This window comes from Balaenoptera physalus, assembly GCF_965194825.1.
Source record: "Balaenoptera physalus genome assembly, chromosome: 10".
Taxonomy (NCBI): Eukaryota; Metazoa; Chordata; class Mammalia; order Artiodactyla; family Balaenopteridae; genus Balaenoptera; species Balaenoptera physalus.
In genome coordinates this window covers 49,447,218-49,469,885 of record NC_138889.1, presented here as the reverse complement: position 1 = coordinate 49,469,885, position 22,668 = coordinate 49,447,218, and the positions used below count along the sequence as shown (strand labels likewise).

The 22,668-nt window shown below is 47.5% G+C and overlaps 2 protein-coding genes and 1 long non-coding RNA gene across 14 annotated transcripts in view; 2 read left to right on the top strand and 1 right to left on the bottom strand.

Annotated features, from left to right (window-relative positions):
• ME3 (malic enzyme 3) overlaps window positions 1-22,668 on the bottom strand; it is a 327,764-nt gene that overhangs the window by 30,046 nt on the left and 275,050 nt on the right. For all 3 annotated transcript variants that reach the window (XM_082410149.1, XM_082410150.1, XM_082410151.1), the window contains exon 7: window positions 16,350-16,453. In XM_082410149.1, coding sequence (XP_082266275.1) covers window positions 16,350-16,453 — 104 coding nt within the window. The remainder of the gene's footprint in view (window positions 1-16,349; window positions 16,454-22,668) is intronic.
• Window positions 1-22,668, top strand: part of LOC309636759 (protein tyrosine phosphatase type IVA 1-like) — a 102,139-nt gene that overhangs the window by 38,740 nt on the left and 40,731 nt on the right. The gene's annotated exons all lie outside the window — the stretch shown is intronic.
• On the top strand, window positions 5-14,886 carry LOC309636784. The gene is made up of 2 exons (XR_014250227.1): window positions 5-439; window positions 794-14,886. It is a non-coding gene; the product is annotated as an uncharacterized lncRNA (long non-coding RNA).

Below are 22,668 nucleotides of genomic sequence, written 5' to 3'. Positions count from 1 at the left end.
ATAAATGAGCCTACACAGTCGGGGGACAATGGGGACCCACCAAGGGGCTTCGGGCAGGAAAGTGGCCTGTGTTTTAGGACGTCCACTCTGCAGCAGAGTGGGTGATGGGATGGGCTAGCTGGGAGGACACCCTGGAGGCACGGAGCCCCGGTGAGAGATCGTGAAGTGCTGGGGCGAGGCAACAGGGACCACGAGTGAGAGGAGGGCAGGCTGACGGATGTGAAGGCAGAGGGTGGGCAGTGGAGGGAGCTGTGGGGCTGAGCAGGTCTGCAGCCATCACTTACTAAACGTGTGACCCCAGGCGAGTTATTTAATCCAAATTTCAGTCTTTGCTGATAAGAGAGCGGGATGATAGTACCTCTTGCAGTCCTGCTGTGAGAATTAAATGAGATAATGCAAATAAAAAGCCTGGCACGTCGTAGGCACTGAGTCCATGGAGGTGATGGTTCTTTTTTTTTTTTTTTTTAATTTATTATTTAATTTATTTATTTTTGGCTGCGTTGAGTCTTCATTGCTGTGCGCGGGCTTTCTCTGGTTGCGGCGAGTGGGGGCTACTCTTCATTGCAGTGCACGGGCTTCTCATTGCTGTGGCTTCTCTTGTTGTGGAGCACGGGCTCTAGGCGCGGGCTCAGTAGTTGTGGCTCGCAGGCTCCAGAGCACAGGCTCAGTAGTTGTGGCTCAGGGGCTTAGCTGCTCTGCGGCATGTGGGATCTTCCTGGACCAGGGCATGAACCTGTGTCCCCTGCGTTGGCAGGTGGATTCTTAACCACTGCGCCACCAGGGAAGTCCCGAGGTGATGGTTCTTAAGGGCAGGATTTAATCACGGGCAGGATGTGGAAGCTGCAGGAGGAGGAGGAGCCCGGGATGGGGGTGGTGGCATCTGTTGGTCGCCAAGGCTGGGGACGGGGAGGGACAGGTAGACTCACTTCGCAAGACAGGCTTGGCCCGTGCTGAGTCTGAGGTGCTGGGACGTCCAAGTGGACGTGTTCACGAAGAGCAGACGCTACATGAGGCTCAGCAGAGAGGAACAGGGAGTTCAGGGTGTTGTGAGGGTCTCGGGCAGAGCGTGTGCACAGAGCAGGGAGCAAGGCCAAGGACAGACCTCACACACACCTGTGTCCAGGGCGCAGCAAGGGGCGGAGGAAGAGTCTAGAGAAGGAAAGTGAGCAGGGGGACCGGCGAGGTGGACGGTGGCAGCTGCCACAGGAGCCGCAGGACAGGCTGTGGGCAGTGCCAGATGCTGCTGAGATGTTAACTGAAACAGGGATCTGGAAGTATTGGCGGGGGGCGGGGAATTGACGGTCAGAAGATCATTTGTGAACTTTGCCAGAGCACTTTCGGTGGAGTCGTGGGGAGGGAACCGTTCTGCGGGGTATTAAAGAAGAGGCTTGGCTATGAAACAAGGGTAGGGAGACGGCTGGTGGCGGATGTGGGACTGAAGGATAGATTCGTTTTTGATGGGAGGTGTGTGTATGAGATAGAGAAGCCAGTAAGGAGGGGAGATGCGAGGAGTGATGATGGGGGATCGAGGTCCTAGGGAGATGGGAGCAGGCAGGAGCCAAAGTCCAGATGGAATGTGAAGAAGACATGGTTCCTCCTTCTGGGACGTCACAGCCTAGTGGAGGGACAGATGTGCAGCCTTCACACCACACATGTAGAGGGAGTGACTCACTCTGCGGGGGGCGGGAGGGGTGCTTGGGAAGGGACTCACAAGGATGACAGGGAAACTCTTCTGTAGGTGAGGAAACCGGAAACCATGGATTGGGGAACGCGGGAATACTGTGCCTGAAAAAGAAATCTCAGTGGAATGAGGCGTAATGATCATCTTCAAAGACACGAAGGACCGTTCCGTGGACAGGGAATTAAGGTAGACTGATCTTATGTGGCCTTAAGAGAAAAGCAGAGCCAACAGGTGGCAGTCAGAAGGACAGGGATTTCTGTGCCATATAAAGCAGAGATCTCGAACGCTGGATGGAAGAGGCTGTCACTGGCAGTGATTCCAGGGTCCCCAGAACCTCACTTGGCATTGACGTTGTGGAAAGGATTCCAGCCACGGTGGACGTGGTGTATGGACCTCTGAGGCCCTTCCCTTCCCAGGTCCCACACTGGGAGATTCCCCTGGTGTGCCGGCTCTGGCAGCCAGACTGGCGGGCTCCTGGGGCTGCCATTCCGGCCTAATGGGGGAAAACTCCCATCGTGTAACAAGACAGTCACAGGAAGCAGGAACTTCTAAGCAAAAGTACCAGAATAATGTGGCCATTCCTCAGTCACTGCTCTGACGGCAATCCCAGGCCAGACAGAAAACACTCCAGGAACAGTATGCATTTCCTCCTCAATTTCCCCGTTTGTCTGACTTCCTGGGCAAACACGCAAATGGCGCCAGAAATCCCAGTGCTGGGAAGACGATGGTGGCTGATCTGCCGACCTCTCGACCTCTCAAAGGTCAGAGGCCAGTACTGAGTTTTTCCTCTAGGTCACAGCAGCTCACACCCCAACCTTCAGCTCTGAAAGCCTGGGCGCTTTTCCTAGCCTCCAACCCACTGGCTGACCTGGGGCATTGGCATTTACACCAGCTCTGATTTGCCCACAGATTGTACGTTTTAGCTGTCATGAGGTGACATGTTCTCTGATTAGTCTGGCCTATTCTGATCTCTCTATTCAGGTGTGCTACTGTAGTATTTGTACCATACAGTCTGTCATACAATTGTACCTTGGACTTCCTCAGCATCTAAACTGTCCCTCTCTCGTGCAACTGGCTAAATTCCACCTTGAATGTTGACATTCAGGTGAAAGACAATAAGGCTGGAAATCGCAGTCTGTGTTTGTGGCCTTTCAGGACCAAAGTGAGTCAAAGTCAGGGAGGGGAAGAAAGGAAAGACTAAGCCAGGTTAGGGGACAGACTAGGTCAAAGCAGGCACTAGGCAGGGTCCTTGAGGGCAGGGGACCCTCACTCACCATGTGGGGCACGACAGCTGAAGAAGGAGTTTTAACTGACCCCCTCTCCTGCCCCCTGCTCTGGACAAATCCGCTTCAGACACCCAACTTAGAAGACCAAACCAACCTGCTGCCGTATGCCCAAGGCCCTGTGCTTGCCCAGCTCGACCAGCGTTGGTGAACAAACGGAAGCAGGAATGAATGCCTGCCAGAGCACAGTCCTTCTATAGGGGTGACCAGTCACACACAGCCCATGTGACGTCCCCGTCCCCTGGAAGCCCCACTGTCCTCTTCTAGAGGCCACTGCTGCAAAGTATCTTTGTATCACAATAGCTCAGTCCCTTTCCTTTACCCCAAGGAATCAACACAAATGAGGCCGCAAGCAGGGAAGGGTTTCCAGCTAGGCTGGGAGAGCAGGCAGCAGAGGCTGTAGGAAAGCACCTCTGATTTTGAAGTCAGATGGATTTGGGGTGAGCCCAGACTCTTCCATTTCTAACTGGGTGATTTTGGACAAGTTACTTAACCTTTCTGAACCGCAGTTTATTTATCCCTAAGGGCTGCTGTGATAATTAAAAGTAAAGCACCCAGCACAGAGTAAGTTCTTTGTAAAAGTGAATTGCTAGCTCTTTCCTGGGAAGGAGGCCATGACTTTGAACTCCAACTAAATGCCCCAGGCCTTTGACCACTGTATTCCCCCATCAGCCTCGACTGATGCTGCAGGCAGGGCCATTAACTAAGTAGACATTAAATCTACACAAACTCAGCAGTAATTATTTAAGCATATTTAAATTTTTCCCAGTCAATTATAAGCTTCTTGAGAGCAAAGTCTATTTCTGACTTATTGCTATGTTCAATAAATATCTGTCCATTGAATGAATTAAAGTATGGGTGAATACAAGAATAAATAGATACAAGAATAATTGAATGCTGCCTTGAACTATTTTCTGATTATTTTATGTGTCCATATTACAAGCTCAAGGGAGAACTGAACTCTAGGACAGGTCTTTTTGTATTGGCCACACTCTGGGGCCCAGAGAAAGCATATGATAAATACAGGCTAAATGGAAACTTGAAAGAGATTTCATGAATTATGTGAATGGGAGCAAACAACTGGATAAGTTCCCCTTAATTTCCGACTGCTTTTTATCATTATCTGACTCTGGGGAAAGAACTTTCTTTCTGGGTCTCAGTTTCCCCACCTATAATGTGATGGAGTTGGATCATCGAGCAGGTTGTTTCTTGTTCAGGTATTCTAAGATTGTGTGCTTACAGTCCTAGGGAGGGCCAGGTGGGAAAATAAAGTAAGACACAGGCTGAACTGTAAAAGGCATTCCTAAAATTCAGTGTATATGAAAATACTGAGCAGTGACTGTCTCTGCTGAGAGGGACTCAGCGTGTGAACGCTCCTGTGAAACACTACAATCAAGATTTAGAGCTAATGGTTACACTCTTTACAATCTTTCGAAATTAAAATAAAATCTTGAAACTTGCCTTGTAGTCTGGATGCCATAAGCTTAGGGCTTTTCCTTTGTTTGTATTGTTTAAAACCACCAGAAGCTTGGAGCCAATGAGCCTCAGCTTTTCCCCTGGGGCTCGGTAACACTGGCTGGGTTTGCAGTTTGTGGAGAGGCCTGCAGGGGGCGCCCAGCTCTGGTGAATGATGGGGCAACTGGACCACTGTTAGGTAGTTAAGAAGGAAGAACCAAGTGCCAACTGACTCAGATGCTGGGGAATTTTCCCACCACAGAAAAGGGAAATGATAACTATGTGATGTGATAGAAGGCTTAGCTAACGCGGTGGTGGTAATCATATTGCATTATATTAATGTGTACCGTACGCTAACGCATGTATATGGAATCTAAAAAAAAAAAAAAATGGTACTGATGAACCTAGTAGCAGGGCAGGAAGAGGAAGACGTAGAGAATGGACTTGATGACATGGGGTGGGAGGGCGAAGCTGGAGCGAAGTGAGAGTAGCATCAACATATATATACTACCGAATGTAAAATAGCTGGCTGGTGGGAAGTAGCAGCATAGCACAGGGGGATCGGCTCGGTGCTTGCGATGACCTAGAGGGGTGGGATAGGGAGGATGGGAGGGAGGCTCAAGAGGGAGGGGACATGGGGACATGTGTATGCATATGGCTGATTCGCTTTGTTGTGCAACAGAAACTAACAGGGTATTGTGAAGCCATTATACTCCAATAAAGATCTATTAAAAAAATTAATGTGTCAAATCGACACGTTGTACACCTTAAACTTACATAATGATATATGTCAATTACACTTCAATAAAAATAAAAAAAATTAAAAAGAGGATGCGTCCCTCGCTGAGAAAGGCTAGAGAGCTTTGAAAATGGGAGTTGATGGCTGGTCCCTCCATAGCCTCCCTAATGGTGAGGACTGGTGGGTCACTAACCCCGCCCTAGAACAAGCTGGAGAGAGGAGACACGAGTATGTGAAGTAGAATAGTTTCCATAAGACCTTCCTGCCATTTGTTCTCCTTGCCTGCTGCATCAAAAAGGTGTCTGGAGTATGTTGGACTGTCTTTTCTTTCATGTAGAAGAAAAGAAATAGACAGCATCCAAGTTAGAAGGTGGGTTCTGGAGTTCGACCACCTGAGTTCAAAGCCTGGATCCACCATTGCTAATGGTGTGACCTGGGACAAGATCCCTAAGCTCTCTGTGCCTCAGTTTCATCTGTAAAGTGTGCATTCATTCAATAAATGTTTACTGAGAATCCATGCTGCCATTAGGCATTGTTCTGAGCGCTTGAGATACAGCAGTGAACAGAAGAGACAAAGATCTCTCCCTGGAACTTATATTTTAGTGGGATGGGACAATAATTGTATCTACTTAATAGGATTATTGTGAGTATTACATGAGTGGATGGATGTGAATTACTTTATTGTCTGTAGGAGCCTAGGTTAGACCAGTACTCAATTCACCAGAGGGTGAAGCCTGGGATGCTTGCTTGCTTCTTTGTATCTTTAGTGGGTTTAAAAAAAAATGCAAGGAACTGTCTCTGGGAAAGAACTGCTGCCTAACTCATTATTTTTAAAAATCCATTGTTTTTTTCTAATTACAAAAGAAATGCCTGCATACAAACAATCAAACATTATAGGAATGACTTGGCTTGGAAAGCAAAAATCCCAGCAATCTCATGCCTTAACTGGAATCACTGTTAACGGCGTGGTGTATATACATCCAGACATTTTTTCTTTACATAACTTATCTTGACAGAATCATTTGCTTTTAGGATTTTTTTCTCCATTTTATTAGGCTCAAGCACATTAAAAAACAATGTGCTTGAGCCTAATAAAATGAATGCAGTAGAATAAGAAGAGACTGCATAATATGTGTGTATGAATGAGTGAGACACAGAGAAAGAGAGACAAAGAGAAAATGAGAGTAAATGTAACATGGGGTTGCCTGGAATTGCTACATCCTCTCTGGCATGGAATGATGAGGCTTGGATTTGGGGGCTGCGGTCTTATCCATCCTTTCTTTCCCTTGAGAGAAATGCTCTTTTTCACAAGCAGCTCAGAGAAATCTTTCCTGATTAAAACACCTGGTGTCCCAGTTCTTTCTGGATCATCAGCAGTAGGACTGGAGGGTCTCTGAAATGCCCGCAGGCAGTTTGGTTTTTTTTTTAAATATAAATTTATTTATTTATTTATTTATTTATTTTTGGCTGTGTTGGGTCTTCGTTTCTGTGCGAGGGCTTTCTCTAGTTGCGGCGAGCAGGGGCCACTCTTCATCGCGGTGCGTGGGCCTCTCACTATCGCGGCCTCTCTTGTTGCCGAGCACAGGCTCCAGACGCGCAGGCTCAGTAGTTGTGGCTCACGGGCCCAGTCGCTCCACGGCACGTGGGATCTTCCCAGACCAGGGCTCGAACCCGTGTCCCCTGCGTTGGCAGGCAGATTCTCAACCACTGAGCCACCAGGGAAGCCCTGCAGGCAGTTATTTTTAAGGATTTGGGTTTTCTGACGTTGTCTTGAGCTAACATTAGTACACTCTGCTGAATGTCCATGACTCTGTTTTTCATTTTCAGAAGTTTTATCTGTTTCTTTTTCAAATCTGCCTGCTACTTTTTTTTTTTTAAGTGTTAGGTACTTTCCTTATTACTTCATTCTTATAAAAAATAGCTCTTTAATACATCTAAGTATAACTGCTTTATAGTCTCTCTCAGAATATTCCTTTTCCTTGGGTTTCTAATTCTTCTATTAGTTTCTGATTTTCCCACATTGTGGACTGTTTCTGTGTGGGTTACTGTGAATCATGAATTTATTTTCACTGGGGAATTGCTTTTCCCTTCAAGGAATTCCACATGGCATGGGTTGTGGGAGTGACCCTATAGAGGAGTTTTAGTTTTCCCTCTGCCAGGCTCTCCAGCCATGTCACTGGTAGGGGACACTTTTATACTCATTTCTTCACTTGGGAAATTAGCTTCTTAGCCCTCAGAACGGTGGGTCTGTAAGGCCCAAATAACGCTCAGCTGAAACAACTACAGAAAATATGAGATCTCACCCACGCATGTATACACAGATACACACAATGCCTCTCCACTTGGGGGAGGGTGGTGGTGGGCAGAATTTAACTGAATAGGTGTAGAGGGCAAGGACCAAACATTTACTAATTGTACATACCCGGGATCTGAACATGGAGATGGATCACACCCAGTGCTTCCAGAACTGTTCTTTTTATTTCTTCAGATTAGCACCAGGGAAGAAGAATTGGGCAAGAGAAGGAAGCTATTGTTGGAATGGCAGGGATGGATGAGTGGCGGACTATGGAAGGAAAAGGTGAATATAGTAATGGCTAATTTAACTGATTGCATGAATGGAGGAAGTACTAAAGCACTGCTTAAAGGACAGTGGCTTTGGAAACTGCCTAAGTTATTATTATTATTAATAATAGCAAACATTCATGTTTACTATTACCCAGGTATAATGGTAAGCATTTTACATGGATTGTCTCATTTATTCAGCAGAAGCGTTCTACAAGTTAAATATTAAAAACGCATCTTGGAAATGAGGACACCGAGGCAAAGAAAATTAAATAGCTTGTTAATAAGTGGCAGGTGAGAGGTTCAAACTCAGGCAGTGTAGCTCTAGAGTTTGTGCTTTTAACAACTGTTGGTAGTGGGTGGGGTCTTAATAGCGTACTCGTTCTTAGGGGGGTTACTTACACTTTATAAGCTTCAGTTTCCTCATCCCTTAAAATGAAGCTAATAATAGTACCTATCCCACAGGGTTGCTGTGAGAATTAAGTGAATTAATACTGTATGAAGCGCTTATATTAGAGTCTGTGCATAGCAGGCAATTAAGTAAAAAAGAGTTGTTGTTATTATTATTATTACTAATCCATTGAGAAAAATCAGGGGAAAAACCACTTCTATTCCTTCCTCTCCTCTGCTATAACATGAAACTTTCAGGTCTGGGCATGATTTTGTTCCTACTCTGAAACCAGGTGATACAATCTGCCTCTTGGGGAAAAATGAAATGGAAATAGCCAGCTGGCATCACTGAATCCATCTTCCCCGTTAGTGACCTTCCTCCATCACATTTTGGCCTCTCAATTATTCAGTCTGCTTGGTCACGATGGGAACAAATAGGTCCTAGAGAGTTGGGTGCTGGTTTGTGTTTTTCTACAGCCTTCCAGCCCTTTCTGTGACCCAAGACAGAGTCCTCACAGGCTTGAGAGACTGTCATTTGGCAGCATCTGGCTCCTATTCTGATGGGAACATGTAGGGGCTGGACTGTCAACAGTTAGCCACGTCAGGCTGAGACTGAGAAGCTGATCTGTTTTTTCAGAGGCCAGACAAGCTAGAATGGGTCCCAACATTCCTTCCTCTGAGCTTCCTCCGATGCCATCAAATTCATAACCGTCAGTCCATTCTGACAGCTAGCCTGGTGAAGGCTTTCAATCCCTCAGCCAACCAACCAACCGTCCAACTCCCGCCCTTACTATTTACGGTGGGTCCAGCATGAGTAAAATCATGCTCCCTGCCCCCCAGGAACTACCAGTCTGGTAGAGATGTTACAGAGTTACAGGACCTGAGGAAGGAATGTTCTTCAAAGTCCATCTAGTCTGGGCCAGGCTGATATTTGAACCCCTCTACAATAGTCCAGGCACATCTCTGCCCAATCTCTGCTCTGATGATGAAAAGTTAAAAGACCAAAAAAGCTTTAAAGAAAAACTCTAAACCATTATAGAAAAGATGCCATGATGCAGTGCATGATTAATTAGCAAAGGAATTATACAGCCAATAAGTTATGCTATGACTACAAACAGTAAAAGAGTTTCAGGCCAGGCTGGTGAGGGCAGACCTCTCTGGGGAGGGCAGAATTTGAGTTGGGGCATTGCTATGGCTGCTGTTCTAATCTTCTCCCACGTCCTGTCAATTTCAATACTTTGTTGTTCAAGAACCTACCATGGTTCCCTGTTGTTCTCTGAATCAAGTCCCAAATAAGGTTTTGTGTGGATTGATAGTTTTCAAACATTTTTAGTAGAAGAATTTTTTAATTAATGAAATCTTGAGCAGAACGCTGATACAGAAAGCGATTAAAAATGATGTTTTTCTTCGAGTGGTTTCAATCTTGTATGGTTGGTGGAAAATATTCATTTCTAGCACTCCTGATGCACCTCTGTAAATGCCTGGGGTTCGGGGAAACTTGGTTTAAAACCACTGGATTAGATAACTGAAGCCCTTTCCATTTTTGAGCTCTAATAATTACAACCTTCTGCCTGGGTTTCGAGGCCTATCATATAGCCTGCTCTATTCCTACTTAACCTTTTTTGGAACCAATAAACATTCACCTCTAGTGGGGCCAGTCTTCCAGAGGCTTCTGCGTACTCCTTGCCTTTGCTGTGTCCTTGCTTTTCTCATGATGTACCATCCATATGGAATGTGCTCTTTCTCCTGTTGCTTACTCACATTTGGTCCTGAATCTGTTTACTTTCCATCTCTTCCCAGTGATCCCTGATTGCTTCTTTCTCTGAATTTCCACTGAACTGAAAGTCAATACCAAACAGTTGAGTACTTAACACTTCTCTAATTAGTCCTTGTTCAAAATGTTGTGTTTTTGGAAGGTCTGTAAGATTCATGAGGACACAGCGCATGTCTTTTATTTCTTTTGAATCTCATTACAGGGCTTAGTAGAGTGTTGGGCATGTAGTCCTTACTCAAAAGCCCTGGAAAAGCATGACTAGATACATTGTTTGTTTGTGCTGCTCTTAGCTTTCTTGGAGCTTCTAGAATGAGTTTTCTCACCTCAGTGGTGAAATAAAGCTCATTTCCCAGGAGCACTCGATGCAGTACCTGCTGCTCCTATCTCTTTGCCAGAAAAATATATTCCCTCATGGAACGAGTTTGAAAAGTCAAGTTCCAAAAAAAAAAATAGACATATTTGTTGGGAGGGTGATGTGACTTTCTGTATTTCCATGGGAAGCATTTTGTAAGAAATCCCCTGAGTGAGACAGTCATGACTGCCTTTACCTTACCAGTGCATTTGCCATCTCCCCCTTCCACGCTCATCAGCCCTCACAGAGTCAAGGCTTGAGGCCTGGGGATCAGGCTTTAGCTTGCACCTCGTTGGTGGGGAAAGGCGGGCCTGATTCCTCCCCATGACGAGTCTTCTGGGAAGGGGTGCCCAGATGTGTGTGTGTGCTTTCCCCATATGTGGAAATGCAATCATGTCAGGCCTGAAAGCAGCTCAAGTTCCTCCAGGGCGAAGGGGATACCAGCAGAAGCAGGAGGCACAGCCCGGCTTGGGAGGTTTTCAGACCAGAAGGAAACTGTTAGAGCTGCAGGTGTGTTGTCAAGATAGACTGCCTGGCAGGGTGAGCCCAGAGCATGTGCTGGGCCTTTCTTCATGCAGGTCCCTGGTGGGAAGATGTGTGGAAAGACTCTCAATATTGACTATCAATTGTATACGATGTGTATTGGTCCTTAACCCTTGCCTCAGGCTCCAGTCTGACTCTGAAAGTAGGGGGAGCTGGGGCTGCTCGAAACATGCCTCTACTGGGAATGTAGTCCATCTGAGCTTTCTAGATCTCAACCTTTGTGTGGCTCTAACAGAAGCATCAAGAAAGCTTCAAAAACAGAGATGCCCAGGCCTCAGCCCAGGCCTACTATGGCATAGGAGGCTGGAGTCTATATTCTTGATAACTCCCCGGATGAGTCCAATATCAAGCCATGTTTGGGAACCACAGGTCAGTATTCATATGCTTATGTTTATTTGATCCACTGCTTTGTTCCAGAGTGGACTGGGGTGGGCGTGAGGGTGGAGTGTACCCATGGGAGCATATTCCTGCATGTTTCTGTAACTCAGAAGAAGGAGATGCAGTTTCATGTGGACCCAACAGACAGGCTTGGTATAGCTCTTGAAATATCCTGAACACCTAGATATGAGAAATCTTCAGGCTTCAGGTTCCTTTGGCCTCTGAGTTTCTGCTGACTGTAGGAGTTGCAGAAGGACCAGCGAGTGTGAGGGCTCATGAAGTTGCAGATGCTTAGGCCATAGGCTCTTCACAGATCCAGGATGGCTAAAGCATGGCACACATGCCGCCACGCTTCACTCCCCTGCAGGGCAGACATTGCTAATCAATCATCATTTCCTGTTGCACCTAGAGAGGCCTTAGGATCCTAGCAATCAGAGCTGGTACGAGGAATGAAACCTTTCACCCTCCTTGCCATTTCTACCAACAATATCCTAGTCTAATCCTAAATTTTGTTGAGCACTTTAAGTTGCAGTTATTCACAGGGCATGGTTCCAAAAGTGGTGGTGAGCCATTCTCTCTTCTTGCTCTACTCTCTTTCCCTAGGTGAACCCCATCATGCCCTTGACCTTACCTACCATCTGTGAACTGGTAACTCCCAACTTTATGTTTTCTCCCTAGAATTCTTCTTAAAGAGACTCCGAGGCTAAGAAAGCTTAGAGGTCAGGTCTGAACTCCAGTAGGTAGATAAAAAATGTCTCTGAATGAACAGTTCCTTGAGAGCTGGACTGTTTATTTCTCTGTGGATTGCCACCTACATTTTTTTTTAAAATAAATTTATTTATTTATTTATTTATGGCTGTGTTGGGTCTTCGTTTCTGTGCGAGGGCTTTCTCTAGTTGTGGCAAGCGGGGGCCACTCTTCATCGCGGTGCGTGGGCCTCTCACTGTCGCGGCCTCTCGTTGCGGAGCACAGGCTCCAGACGCGCAGGCTCAGTAGTTGTGGCTCATGGGCCTAGTTGCTCTGCGGCATGTGGGATCTTCCCAGACCAGAGCTTGAACCCGCGTCCCCTGCATTGGCAGGCAGATTCTCAACCACTGCACCACCAGAGAATCCCGCCACCTACATTTGACACAGCATCTTATATACCAGCAGATACTCAATAACTGACTATCAGTTGTATTTGATGCATCTCCCTGTTTCCATGTGCAATGATGCTATTGTTTTCTCAACCCTTCTTGCATTTTCAGAGCACATCCTCCTGTAATGCTGGCTGCCCCATTCCTTACCCCTCCCAGGCTGGATGGTGTGTGGTAGTCTGTTACCTTGGTGGCTCCCCAGTGAACCATGCCTTCTGGGGTTTCAACCCTTGTGTTATCCTCTCTCTTGGAATCTGGTATGCACCTCTGATTTGCCTTAACCACCAGAATGTGATGAAACTGTACTATGCCAGTTCCATTATGGCATAAACCTCAGGTATCTGGTGTAGGATGGTGTGTCTGTGTGCGTGAGTGTGTGTGTCTGTGTGCGTGAGTGTGTGTGTGTGTGTGTGTGTGTGTGTGTGTGTGTGAGAGAGAGAGAAAATCAGAGAAAGATGGAGAGACTCAAAAAGAAATTTTCCTGGAGCTAAAATGCAGATGCTTTTTTTAAAAGTCAGGTTTTAAAAAAACTATTATCTCCCTTGTTGTTTATCACTCTTATCTCAGGAGCTTAGCAATCTCTATATTTAGGGTTTGGTGAACTAGAGAAAGGGGGTGGCTTCCTCTCATGGCCTGCCTAAAGTTTGCTGACGTCAAACTTCTGTCCAGCCCAGGCCAAGCATCAGACAGAGCTGGGGCTCCAGGTGCAAACTTAAAATGAACCATTCCCATCCATTCTGCTGTAAGTAATAGAAATGAAAACTATACGTGGAAACCATCAGGGAAAACTTATCCCTCAGGTGCAATGCTCCAGGTCCCACTGCATGGCAGGGAAAGAGCAGGAAGCACGGAATGACTGGTCTTCGCCATGGGAACATCAGGCTGTGTCTTAGCTTTGAGCTGGACACACACACTTACTGCTGTGGTTCACAGGTGCACCTGGAGATTCCTTTTGCCTCGGTGGGTTCTCCCCAGTGGCCAAACTCCAGGGTAGTAACTGAGCTACAGTGACTCTTTTTTTTCAGGCCCAAAAAATCTTAAGATAACACCCGATTAGCAGGTAGGGGCAAGAAGGTGGAGCTTTTATTTGCAGGACATTTGGAAAGAGACAGGATGTTGAAGGCAGGAGTCAACGTTTCCCAAGGTTCTTTCTTAAAACACATCGTGTTTGGCCTCAGGTTGCTGACTCACCCAGCGCTGCCCAGGCCGGGCATTCCATCACGGGGCTACTATATTCCCAAGAGAGCCTGGGAGACTGGCTCACTCCCCAACTACAGTATCCACAGAAACATCTGCTTTAGCTTATTAGAAAGTTAAAACAACCAAGGGTCAACCCCTTGTCTTTTCCACCTAAGGACACATTCCTCTTGGCTGACGCACACCCCTGCCCAAGGGTTCACCCCTGGATTCTGTGAGTGTGTCTGTGAGACTGTGAACTGATTTTAATGATGATTTGAAGAGCCTCTTACATCCTAGTTTATTTAACCTTCTCACACGAATAGCAAGGCTTCTCTGTGGGGAATCATGGAATGACTACTGACTCACTAGATACGCAACGAGCCCTGAAAACAGGAAGGAAAAAACCGGCTCTCAAAGCCAAATTCATTCCCTTCTCTTGTCATCCACAGGTAATTGTAGAAAGCAGTCTGGCCTTGGAGTCTGCAGACTCAGGGTCAATTTGCAGTCCTGTCGGAAGCTGCGGGACCTGGGACAGGTTCCTTGGCTTCTCAGAGCCTCAGATTCCTCTTCTACAAAATGGGAATAATAAAACCTATCCTGCCAGCCACGCAGGGATCTTAAGAGGTCTGAAGAGAACACTGGGGCAGGGAGGCATCTTAAAGGACAACTGATGCTTACGTTTTCTCCTGTGACAGTGCCCCCCAGAAGCCACTCAACCTGAACTTGAACTTGTTCTCACAGAATCCCCTGCATTGTGGGATAGCTCGGATTTACTTTGAGTGGAAAGCCTCCTCCTTTAGCATTCTATCAATGGGTTCTTCTCCGGCTGGGTATACAGAAACAAGTCCAGTCCCTCCTCTGGAAGAACAGCTTTCAGACTTCTGGAGGGAGGACCGCACCCCTGGTACCCACAGAGCAGTCCCTGTGTCTTCTCCCCACTAGGCTGAGCCTTTGGCTCCTGTCACTGCCGCGGCTATTGTTCTCCAAAGGCACTTTAGGTAATTTACCAGCCTCAAGGTATCTTGTCTGGAACTGAATGTCATATTCAGGATGATCTAAAAGGGGGAGAATTAAGCAGGACAATCACCTCTCGTGTTCTAGATGATACGCCTCTGTTCACGTAGGCCGACCCTCGAATTGGCTGTTTTGGTGGTCATGTCTCAATAGCAGCCCTTCCTTCACAGTCTCAGCTTCCAACCCTTGACTTTCTGATTACCTCTTTTCTTTCCAGCTTATTCCATCTGGTACCCAACTCAATAATTCTCAGGCCTCATCAGGACCTACTGTCCCTTGCTCATACCGCTGTTCCTCACCCCTCCTCTCCAGCAGGGCCTTATCTGTCCCTTCTTACCCGGCCTAGGCCTCATGATGCATCATTATAATTATCCCCTTGAATACACTCTCAATTCCTTTCTCTCTCTTTTTCTCTCTTGCCTGGCAAAATCCCAATCCTGATTAAATCCTCCTCTCTGTCTCCTCCTGCCCTGCATCCAGACAGTGGAAACTGGCTAGAGAAAATCACAGAAAAGGTTTAATTGACCTAAGTTAAATTCATGATCAGTAACGTCAAGGAGGCCCATGGAGCCGCCCAGCAACCAGCCTCTAGTTTGGACGTGCCAGTTCTTACCTCCTGCACCTTAAACCTCCACAACCTCTGTCCCCATCCTCGCTCTCAGCAGATGACCTTGTCCTCCAATGGGGCTCGCACACACACCCTCTCAACATCTACCCACCTGCCGGCATCTGCGCCCAGGGCGCGGCCTTCCCTCTGTGTGGATGGGCTCTGTGCTCCCACCTAAGACGAAGCTCCCAGGTGTGCACTGGACTCTTGGCCACTTGCTTATCAGCATGCCTACCTCCACACCCCACACCCCATTACCAATTTCATCTTCCCTCTAGGATCATCCCCATCCCATATAACTTCAGTGTTACTTTCCCTCATCTTAACAAATGAAAACAAAAAACACAACAACAATCGAATGCTTTCTTCTTATCCCCAGATAAGGAATCCAGGTAAGGAGACTTTAAAGTTTAGTAACCTGCCCCAGGTCAATGACCAGGAAGTGTGGGGTTGGTTTGCCCACCCCCAAAGCCCACCCAGATGAGGCTTCCTGGGCTGCAGAGGCCACAGCAGCTCTCTCTCCAGCCCACCGCTCTGGTTCAAGTGGCTGAACTCAGACAAGGAAGTACTTTGCCAAGGACATCCAGACCAGCTCTGCCTACCTGGGCACTCTTGGGACAGCAAGAAAGGCTGGAGGTTTTCAAGTGAAAAGGGGACCTGCTGGGTCTGCAGGGGCCTGCTGAGCTGCTGAGACAGTCTTGACTGACTTGCCTGTCAGACTCAGCGTGGGAGAGCGGGGGGCAATGATGGCAAACAGATGGGGCAGGCCAGGGGGGCAGGAGCTGCCAGCGCGGTGCACCCCCGTGCAGAGACGACACCTCGTAAATCTCGCAGGCCCAGCCCGTGTGGCCTGCGGTGGTGGTCCATTAATGCTGCCTGGTCCTTGGAGCTGGAAAATGACAACTAAGGTGGCCAGCTGCCTTCCAAGCCATTGCGTCAGAAGGGCACACTTCTCTCCCCCACTGCTAACAGCATCCCTATTCCTGCCGGGAACCCAGGAGACCTCGGCCAAGGGGGGTTTTCCTCCCGGGACATCAGATACTTAACTAGCCGTCATCCCCTCCCCTCCCTTCTCTGCTCCCAAAGACTCTCCCAGAGAACGAGCCCATTTGGCTTTGAGATTTCCGAGTACACGGCGTCAAGTTGGAATTTTCGGACCATCCGGAAAAGCACGCATCTCTGCCAAAACCCGCGTGGACTTAGTCATGCTATCTCTTAACAGTCCTCTTTCACAAGGGACAGACTGACCCACTTACTTGTCCGTCACGGCCTGCATGAACTCGTCCAGAAGGTCGTCGTACTCCTGCCCACGCACGCGCCGGTGCTTCAGGCCGATGTACAGAGGGTCCCTGAGCAGCTCCTGCAACGAACAGCATCCGTCTCGTCAAGTGTCCTGGGTTAGCGGGAAGGAGGGGGGAGGGGGGAGGGAGGAGGCAGCTCCCCACTCCCACTCCCCAGGTGCTGTCTCTGGAAGGGTCTGGAAGCCAAGCCACTGATGGAGGGTAGACCCCCAGGGGTCCACACTTTAGGAATCAAGGATGCTTTGAACAAGCAAAACTCTCTGATACAGTCTTCCAACCTCTAGCTGCAGCTCTGGGTTCATTTCAGGGTTTCTCAACAGTGATACTATGGACATTTCGGCCTGGACAGTTCTTTGATGGGAAGGCTGACCCACATATTGTATTGACAGAACACTTAGCAGTGTCTCTGGGTTCTTCCCACTTGAAGTCAGTAGCACCCCCAGTTGTGACAGTAAAAAAGATCTGTAGACTTTGCCAAATGTCTCCCTGGGGGACAAAACGGCCTGTGCTGAGAATCGCCCCAGGCAACATCTGGATTGAGGTATTGGGTCTTGTCCAAAGTCACTCACCTAGACTCAAATTAGAAAACATTCCCTCCCTCCCTTCCTTCCGTGAAAGCTTACTGAATACCTAGCATGTGCCTGGCACTGTGTTGGTCCCTGGGGATACAAGGATAGACTGATACAACCAGAACTTTCCATTCAAGAGAGAGGCCCACCTTAACGCCTGCCTGTGTTAGGTGACCCCCCACTCCACCTCCTGCAGCTCTCCTGTCACAGCTTTCACACGCTGTTTGGTCATCCTCTCTGTCTGCCCTGGTCTGATGACCACTCCCGCCTCTTCTGTACCCCTCACACACACCCCTATGCAGAAATCAGCGGGCTCATTCGTGCACGACACATTTACTGACCCTCTATGCCTGCTGCCATCAGGCCTGTCGGGGAATTTGTAGGTAAGGGATGGTCGCTGCCTCTGAGGTGCTCACGGCCTAATGCAGGTGGCTGATGAGTAAGCAAACTCTTATTACAGAGTAGAGACATTTCTTCGGCACAAAGCATGGCACCTGGCAGCACAGAGAAGGAGTGCAGTAATTCCCACCGGGGGACGGGTGGGGATGGTGACATGGAAGAAATGGTCAGGCTTTAAAAGATGGGCAGATGTTGCCAGGTGGGCTGGGCTCTCGAGGCTTAGAAATCAGCACAAAGAAAGGTTGGGGGCTGGAGGTAGAAGGAGGAAGAAGTACCTGGTGACCTGGTGCGTTTAAGAAACAGGAAGTAATTTTATGTTTTCGGGTATTTGGAAATTATCTATTTTTGTGTCCCCGCCGCCACAAATATGAGCTCCTTGGGGTCAAGGTTTTGTGTTATCGTCATCTCCATCTGGACTGCTCTGGCAGGATTCAGAGGCAAGGGTGTCATGGGTCCTGCCCTCAAGGGGCTCAGAGTCAAGTCTCACCTCCACCACTGACAAGCTGTGTGACCTCAGACAAATTACGTGACCTCTCACAGCCTTCCTCTCATCTGTCAAATGGGGATAAAATACCAGCTGTACAGGGTGATCGTGATGAGGAAATGAAATAATCCACGTGAAAGAGCTTTGTGAATCATAACATATGCTGTAAAGTAATGGCAGCAGCTTTAACTTTCACAGCGTTTGCTAATGTGTCAGGTACTGCTCAGGGAGGGGAAGCCACAGCAAGGTTAAACAGCTGCCTCTTTCTTGGGCTAGTAAGTGGAGGAATCCGGATTCAAACTCACGGCTGCCAGCTCCAGAGCCCATGGTCTTAACCACGGAGCCAGGCTGCTTAGGTGGCTTATTCTTGTTTAGGACACCATTCTAGCTCCATATTGTCTTGTAGGAGGTGGTAGGGCAAAGGTATAGTGGACAGAAAAGACCAGGAAATATCTGCCTTCTCAACCCCTCACCCCCGATCCTGGGTCCACAGAATCTGAGGTGGGTTTAGCGCTTTCTCCAAGGAACCACACGGCTACATCAGAAAGATAGTGAGGTCTAAACTTCTTTTCTCAATCTCTTTGCCTCCTGGGTTATGCATCCTTGAGACTGTTTAGGACCCTGCCCTGGAAGTTGTGTGTGTGTGTGTGTGTGTGTGTGTGTGTGTGTGTGTGACCAAAGGATGAGAGTGGGACATATATGGTGCCTACCCTTCCACAGGCCACTTTCAAAGTGATCATCTAAAAGCCACTTAGAGGCAGCAAACATCCAGCCAAGGGGGATCAAGGAAGTAAATGATGATGTAACAACTAGATGGACAACTAGGCAGCCATTGAAATTGGTGGCTTTTAAGACTATGCAGCCACCTGGACAAATGTGTATGAGATTATTCAAAATGAAAAAAGCAGGATACAAAATTGCACAGATACCACAATTTCAACTGTCTGAAACATACGAACAGCCTGCAAAGGGCATACACATAAATGATAAAAATAGTCTAACTCTTGGCACTTGCAGAAAATATTCACTTTTTAGTTCTTATAGAGGTGAACGGGTCCACGGTAAATTATAATCTGTAATGTTTCCAAATCACAGATTGGTTCAGTAGTGCATTAGGCTGCCAAGAGTGGATTTCTCAGGGCTGCATACACAGTTTCTGGGGCAGGTCCAATTCTCCAGTGGTACTGAAGAATTTTAGGATTTTCCAAAAATTTCTCAGTATATCTGCACTTAAGATGAAAGGTCAACACTAATCAGGTTCTACTGAGATGTAAAGGTGACTATAAGAAGCTTTAAAAAAAAGTCCTGATATTTTATAATATTTATTTTATTTATAATAAAATGTTTTATGTCTGAAATACTTCAAAACTAAGTACTCCAAAAAATTGGGAAGAAAGTTTCTATATGGAGATGACACGAAAATATAGCTTCTTATACTTGTACAGAACTTTCTGGTAATTCACTCCTTATGAATCAAAAGTAGTTTGATCCTTCTGTCTTACATACTCTCATGCCCATTTTACAGATGAGGAAGGTGGAGTTCAAGAGTTTAAATAAATTGCCCAAACTCACACAGCCAGAAAGTATCTAAGCTGAAACTGAGCCTTGCTTTGACTGGGTCTCATGACAGCGCCCTTTCCACCCCATCATTTGACATTGTGGGGACCAGGGAATGTGGGTTCGGCTCCTGACCCTCCCGGTCCTCCTGGAAGAGTCCAGTAGTGGCTGGAAGGTCCAGCTGGTCCTGTAGACCACGTTGGGGAGCAGTGACAGCCTGAATGGGGTCTGGGGAAAGACCGTGTCCACATCTCCAGCCAGCTGGCTTTCCTTTGGCAGGCGGGAAAATGACTTCTCAAAAACAGCAGAGGGTGGAGCTTCCACACTGTCTTGGTACCACATGGAACAAGAAATCCACATTCTGCCCTGTGTCCCACCAAGTGATTGGTTACAAGAATGACTGCCAGCAAGGTGTGGGACTATGAACTGGCCTGGACCCTCCCCTGGCAGCCCTCCTCTATCCTGGACTTTCTCACATAAATGTTAAAAAGAGAAGTTTTCAGAAGGCAGTATTGCCAGATAAAATACAGGACACCCAGTTAAATGTGAATTTCAGATAGGAGATATATATATATTTATATTTAGTATAAATATGCCCCAAGTTTTGCATGGAACATACTTACGTGAAAAAATGATTAGCTATTTATCCGAAATTTAAACTTAACTTGCATCCTGTATTTTTCTTTGCTAAATCTGGTAACCCCATCAAGAGAGGCAGAAGGAGTCTGGAAGCTGGGAGGCAGTGTGCCGCAGAGGACAGGGCATTGCCTGGCCCAGTGGCCCTGGTCAGGTGGTCTCCCGGAGTACCCTCAGGACAGCGTGGTTTTAGACTCAGAAGGGGCTCTGGGCTTTGGAATCGTACACACCTGGGTTTGAATTCAGGCTCTGTCACTTAACTAGCTCTGCGACTTGGGGTACTTGTCCCTGCTTCATTTTACTTCTCTGTCCAATAGGGATAGTAATGATCTCTATTGCATAATGCAAGCTCTTTGAGGAAAGGGTCCTTATTCATGTGCATCTCCCTAGTGATGTTTTACAGTGCTGGCGCATCGCAGGCCATTAAAAAGTGTTTACTGATGTGAGTTGCATTTATTCTAGGACTGGGCTAAGGAGATGCTGAATTAAGAACTAGGAAAGTCTTAGAAATCACTTGGTTCGGCTTCCTCCAAATGAGTTTTTGAGACCCAGAAAGGTTAAATGAACTGCCTAAGGTCACAAAACGAATTTGGTGGAAGCAACAGGGTGGAAATGACAGCTTCTGGAGCAGGGGTCTTCCCAGGTGGGATCAGCTTCCTCACCTCTGAGCCTGCTGCTTCCCCTCTGCTAGGTAGTTGCCAAGTTCCCGTTGGCACTAAGTAAGCCTTCAGGTTAAGGCTCTATCCAAAGCAGATGAACCAGAGTTTCCTCCTCTGCTGTGTGAGTTGAATATACCCTCCATGGCTGTGTGCCTGGCTCTTTCTAAGGTGAAAAATCTTGCAGACTAAACGTCATGGAAAGCAAAATGGCTGGCTCGTCTTCACTTGCCATATCATTGAGCACTGGGTGTAAGCTGGAAGAGAGACGAACCTCTTGGTCTGGAAAAATATTTATCTTGCAAAGCAACGGGCACATGAAGATGTTACTCAGAGAGCATCTGGGGGTCTGGGGAGGTCATGGGATTGGGTTCACAGTGTGGACACGGTGCACTTTCCCCCTCTGGGTGACAGTTATGCCCACCATGTATTTCTCTGGATGCTCAGTTAAGCCCAAGGGTAAGCTACAAAGATCCTAGGAAGGGCCCCTTCACTGGTCACATGTGCACAGAGAGCCTGCGCCCGATGGTACCACAGGTGAATGCTGACTATTTATGAGCTGCAATAAAGACAATCTTGCCAGGTGGAAGGAATCCTTCCATACCCAGCTCTGTGGGCGATCCCACGCTGCCTCAGCAACCAGTAACACCCAAGGCACAGTCTACCAGGCTCTGTTGATAATCTGTCTCCTCCATCCCCCTCTTTAGTCATTTCCACAGAGACTTTCGCAGCATCTCCTTGAGAGGAAAATTCCACTGAGGATCAAGACTTCCGCAGGAGAAGCCAAGCCCTGGGTTGTCCCACAGAACCTTTAGCACAGAGTGGGACAAGCACTAGGCTTGGACTCAAACCTGGGGGGAAGCCATTTCTGCCCTGGGGCCCCTTTTCCCATGTGAAACGAGGGGGTTGAGTGACAAGTATTTATATGTAATATCTGGTAAGTATGATATCTAATGTGAACAGTCTGTGACTCTGCTGTGTGTGTATGAAACAAGATGTACAAACCAATCCACACACAGACACAAGGGAGGGAGGACCGGAGCAGGTGCCCTGTCTAGCTGGGCGGGGCTCCCTCCCCCTGGCCCTTTGGAACTTCATCACGGGATGTCCCTCCTTCATGGGATCACGTCTCATGTATTTATTTTTCCAAACCTCCTGGCATCGGCAGGTAAAAGTGACTCAGAGTTTTCAGGGCTGTAGATAGCAGATGTTTTCCTTCAACAGGAAACCTGGAGGGGTGTTTTCTTTGACTCTGATTAAAGCTCCTTTTGCCTCAGGAGTTTTTTATAGAGACACACACACAGATGGTCTAGTTGTTCTGAAACCAAAGCCTTCACAGCAGCACCCTCCCTGCACTGCCACGAGAGACGGAAGCTGCGAGGCGGAGCTTCCCTCTCCTGTTGCTGTGGCTTGCTCTGGGTGACAGACGTGCCCCCAGACTTCTAGGGGAAAAATCTTGCAAACTGATTATTTTTAAAAAAGAACTCTAGTGTGGGAGATCACATAGTCAATGCATTTGAGAAGAGAGAAATCATTGTCTTCCATCTTCCCAATGTTGGCCTCTTTGTAACTTTCTTGAAGAAGGTCACCGGCGGGAGTTCACCTTTCTTTGTGGGGGAGGGCTGTGAAAATGGCATCGGTGTGCCCTAGTTTGATCCTGAGTGTCCATGGAACACAGACTGTGTGAAACACCTACTTTCTCAGTCTTCATTACCCAGTCTGTGACACAAATACTTGACATCTTGGAGCAGTGTGCCACAGTAGACAAGGCCACGCTGGTGCCAGAGAGACCTGGGTTCAAATCCCAGCTCCAACACTTAGAGCTGTGTGACCTGAAGTAAGTAGTTAATGTGTGTCAATCTCAGTTCCCTCATCTTAAAAAGGGGAGAACAGTATCTCATACAGTTGGTGTGAGAACGAAATAAGATTGAGGCACTTCGCCGGCGGTCCAGTGGTAATGAATCCATCTTCCA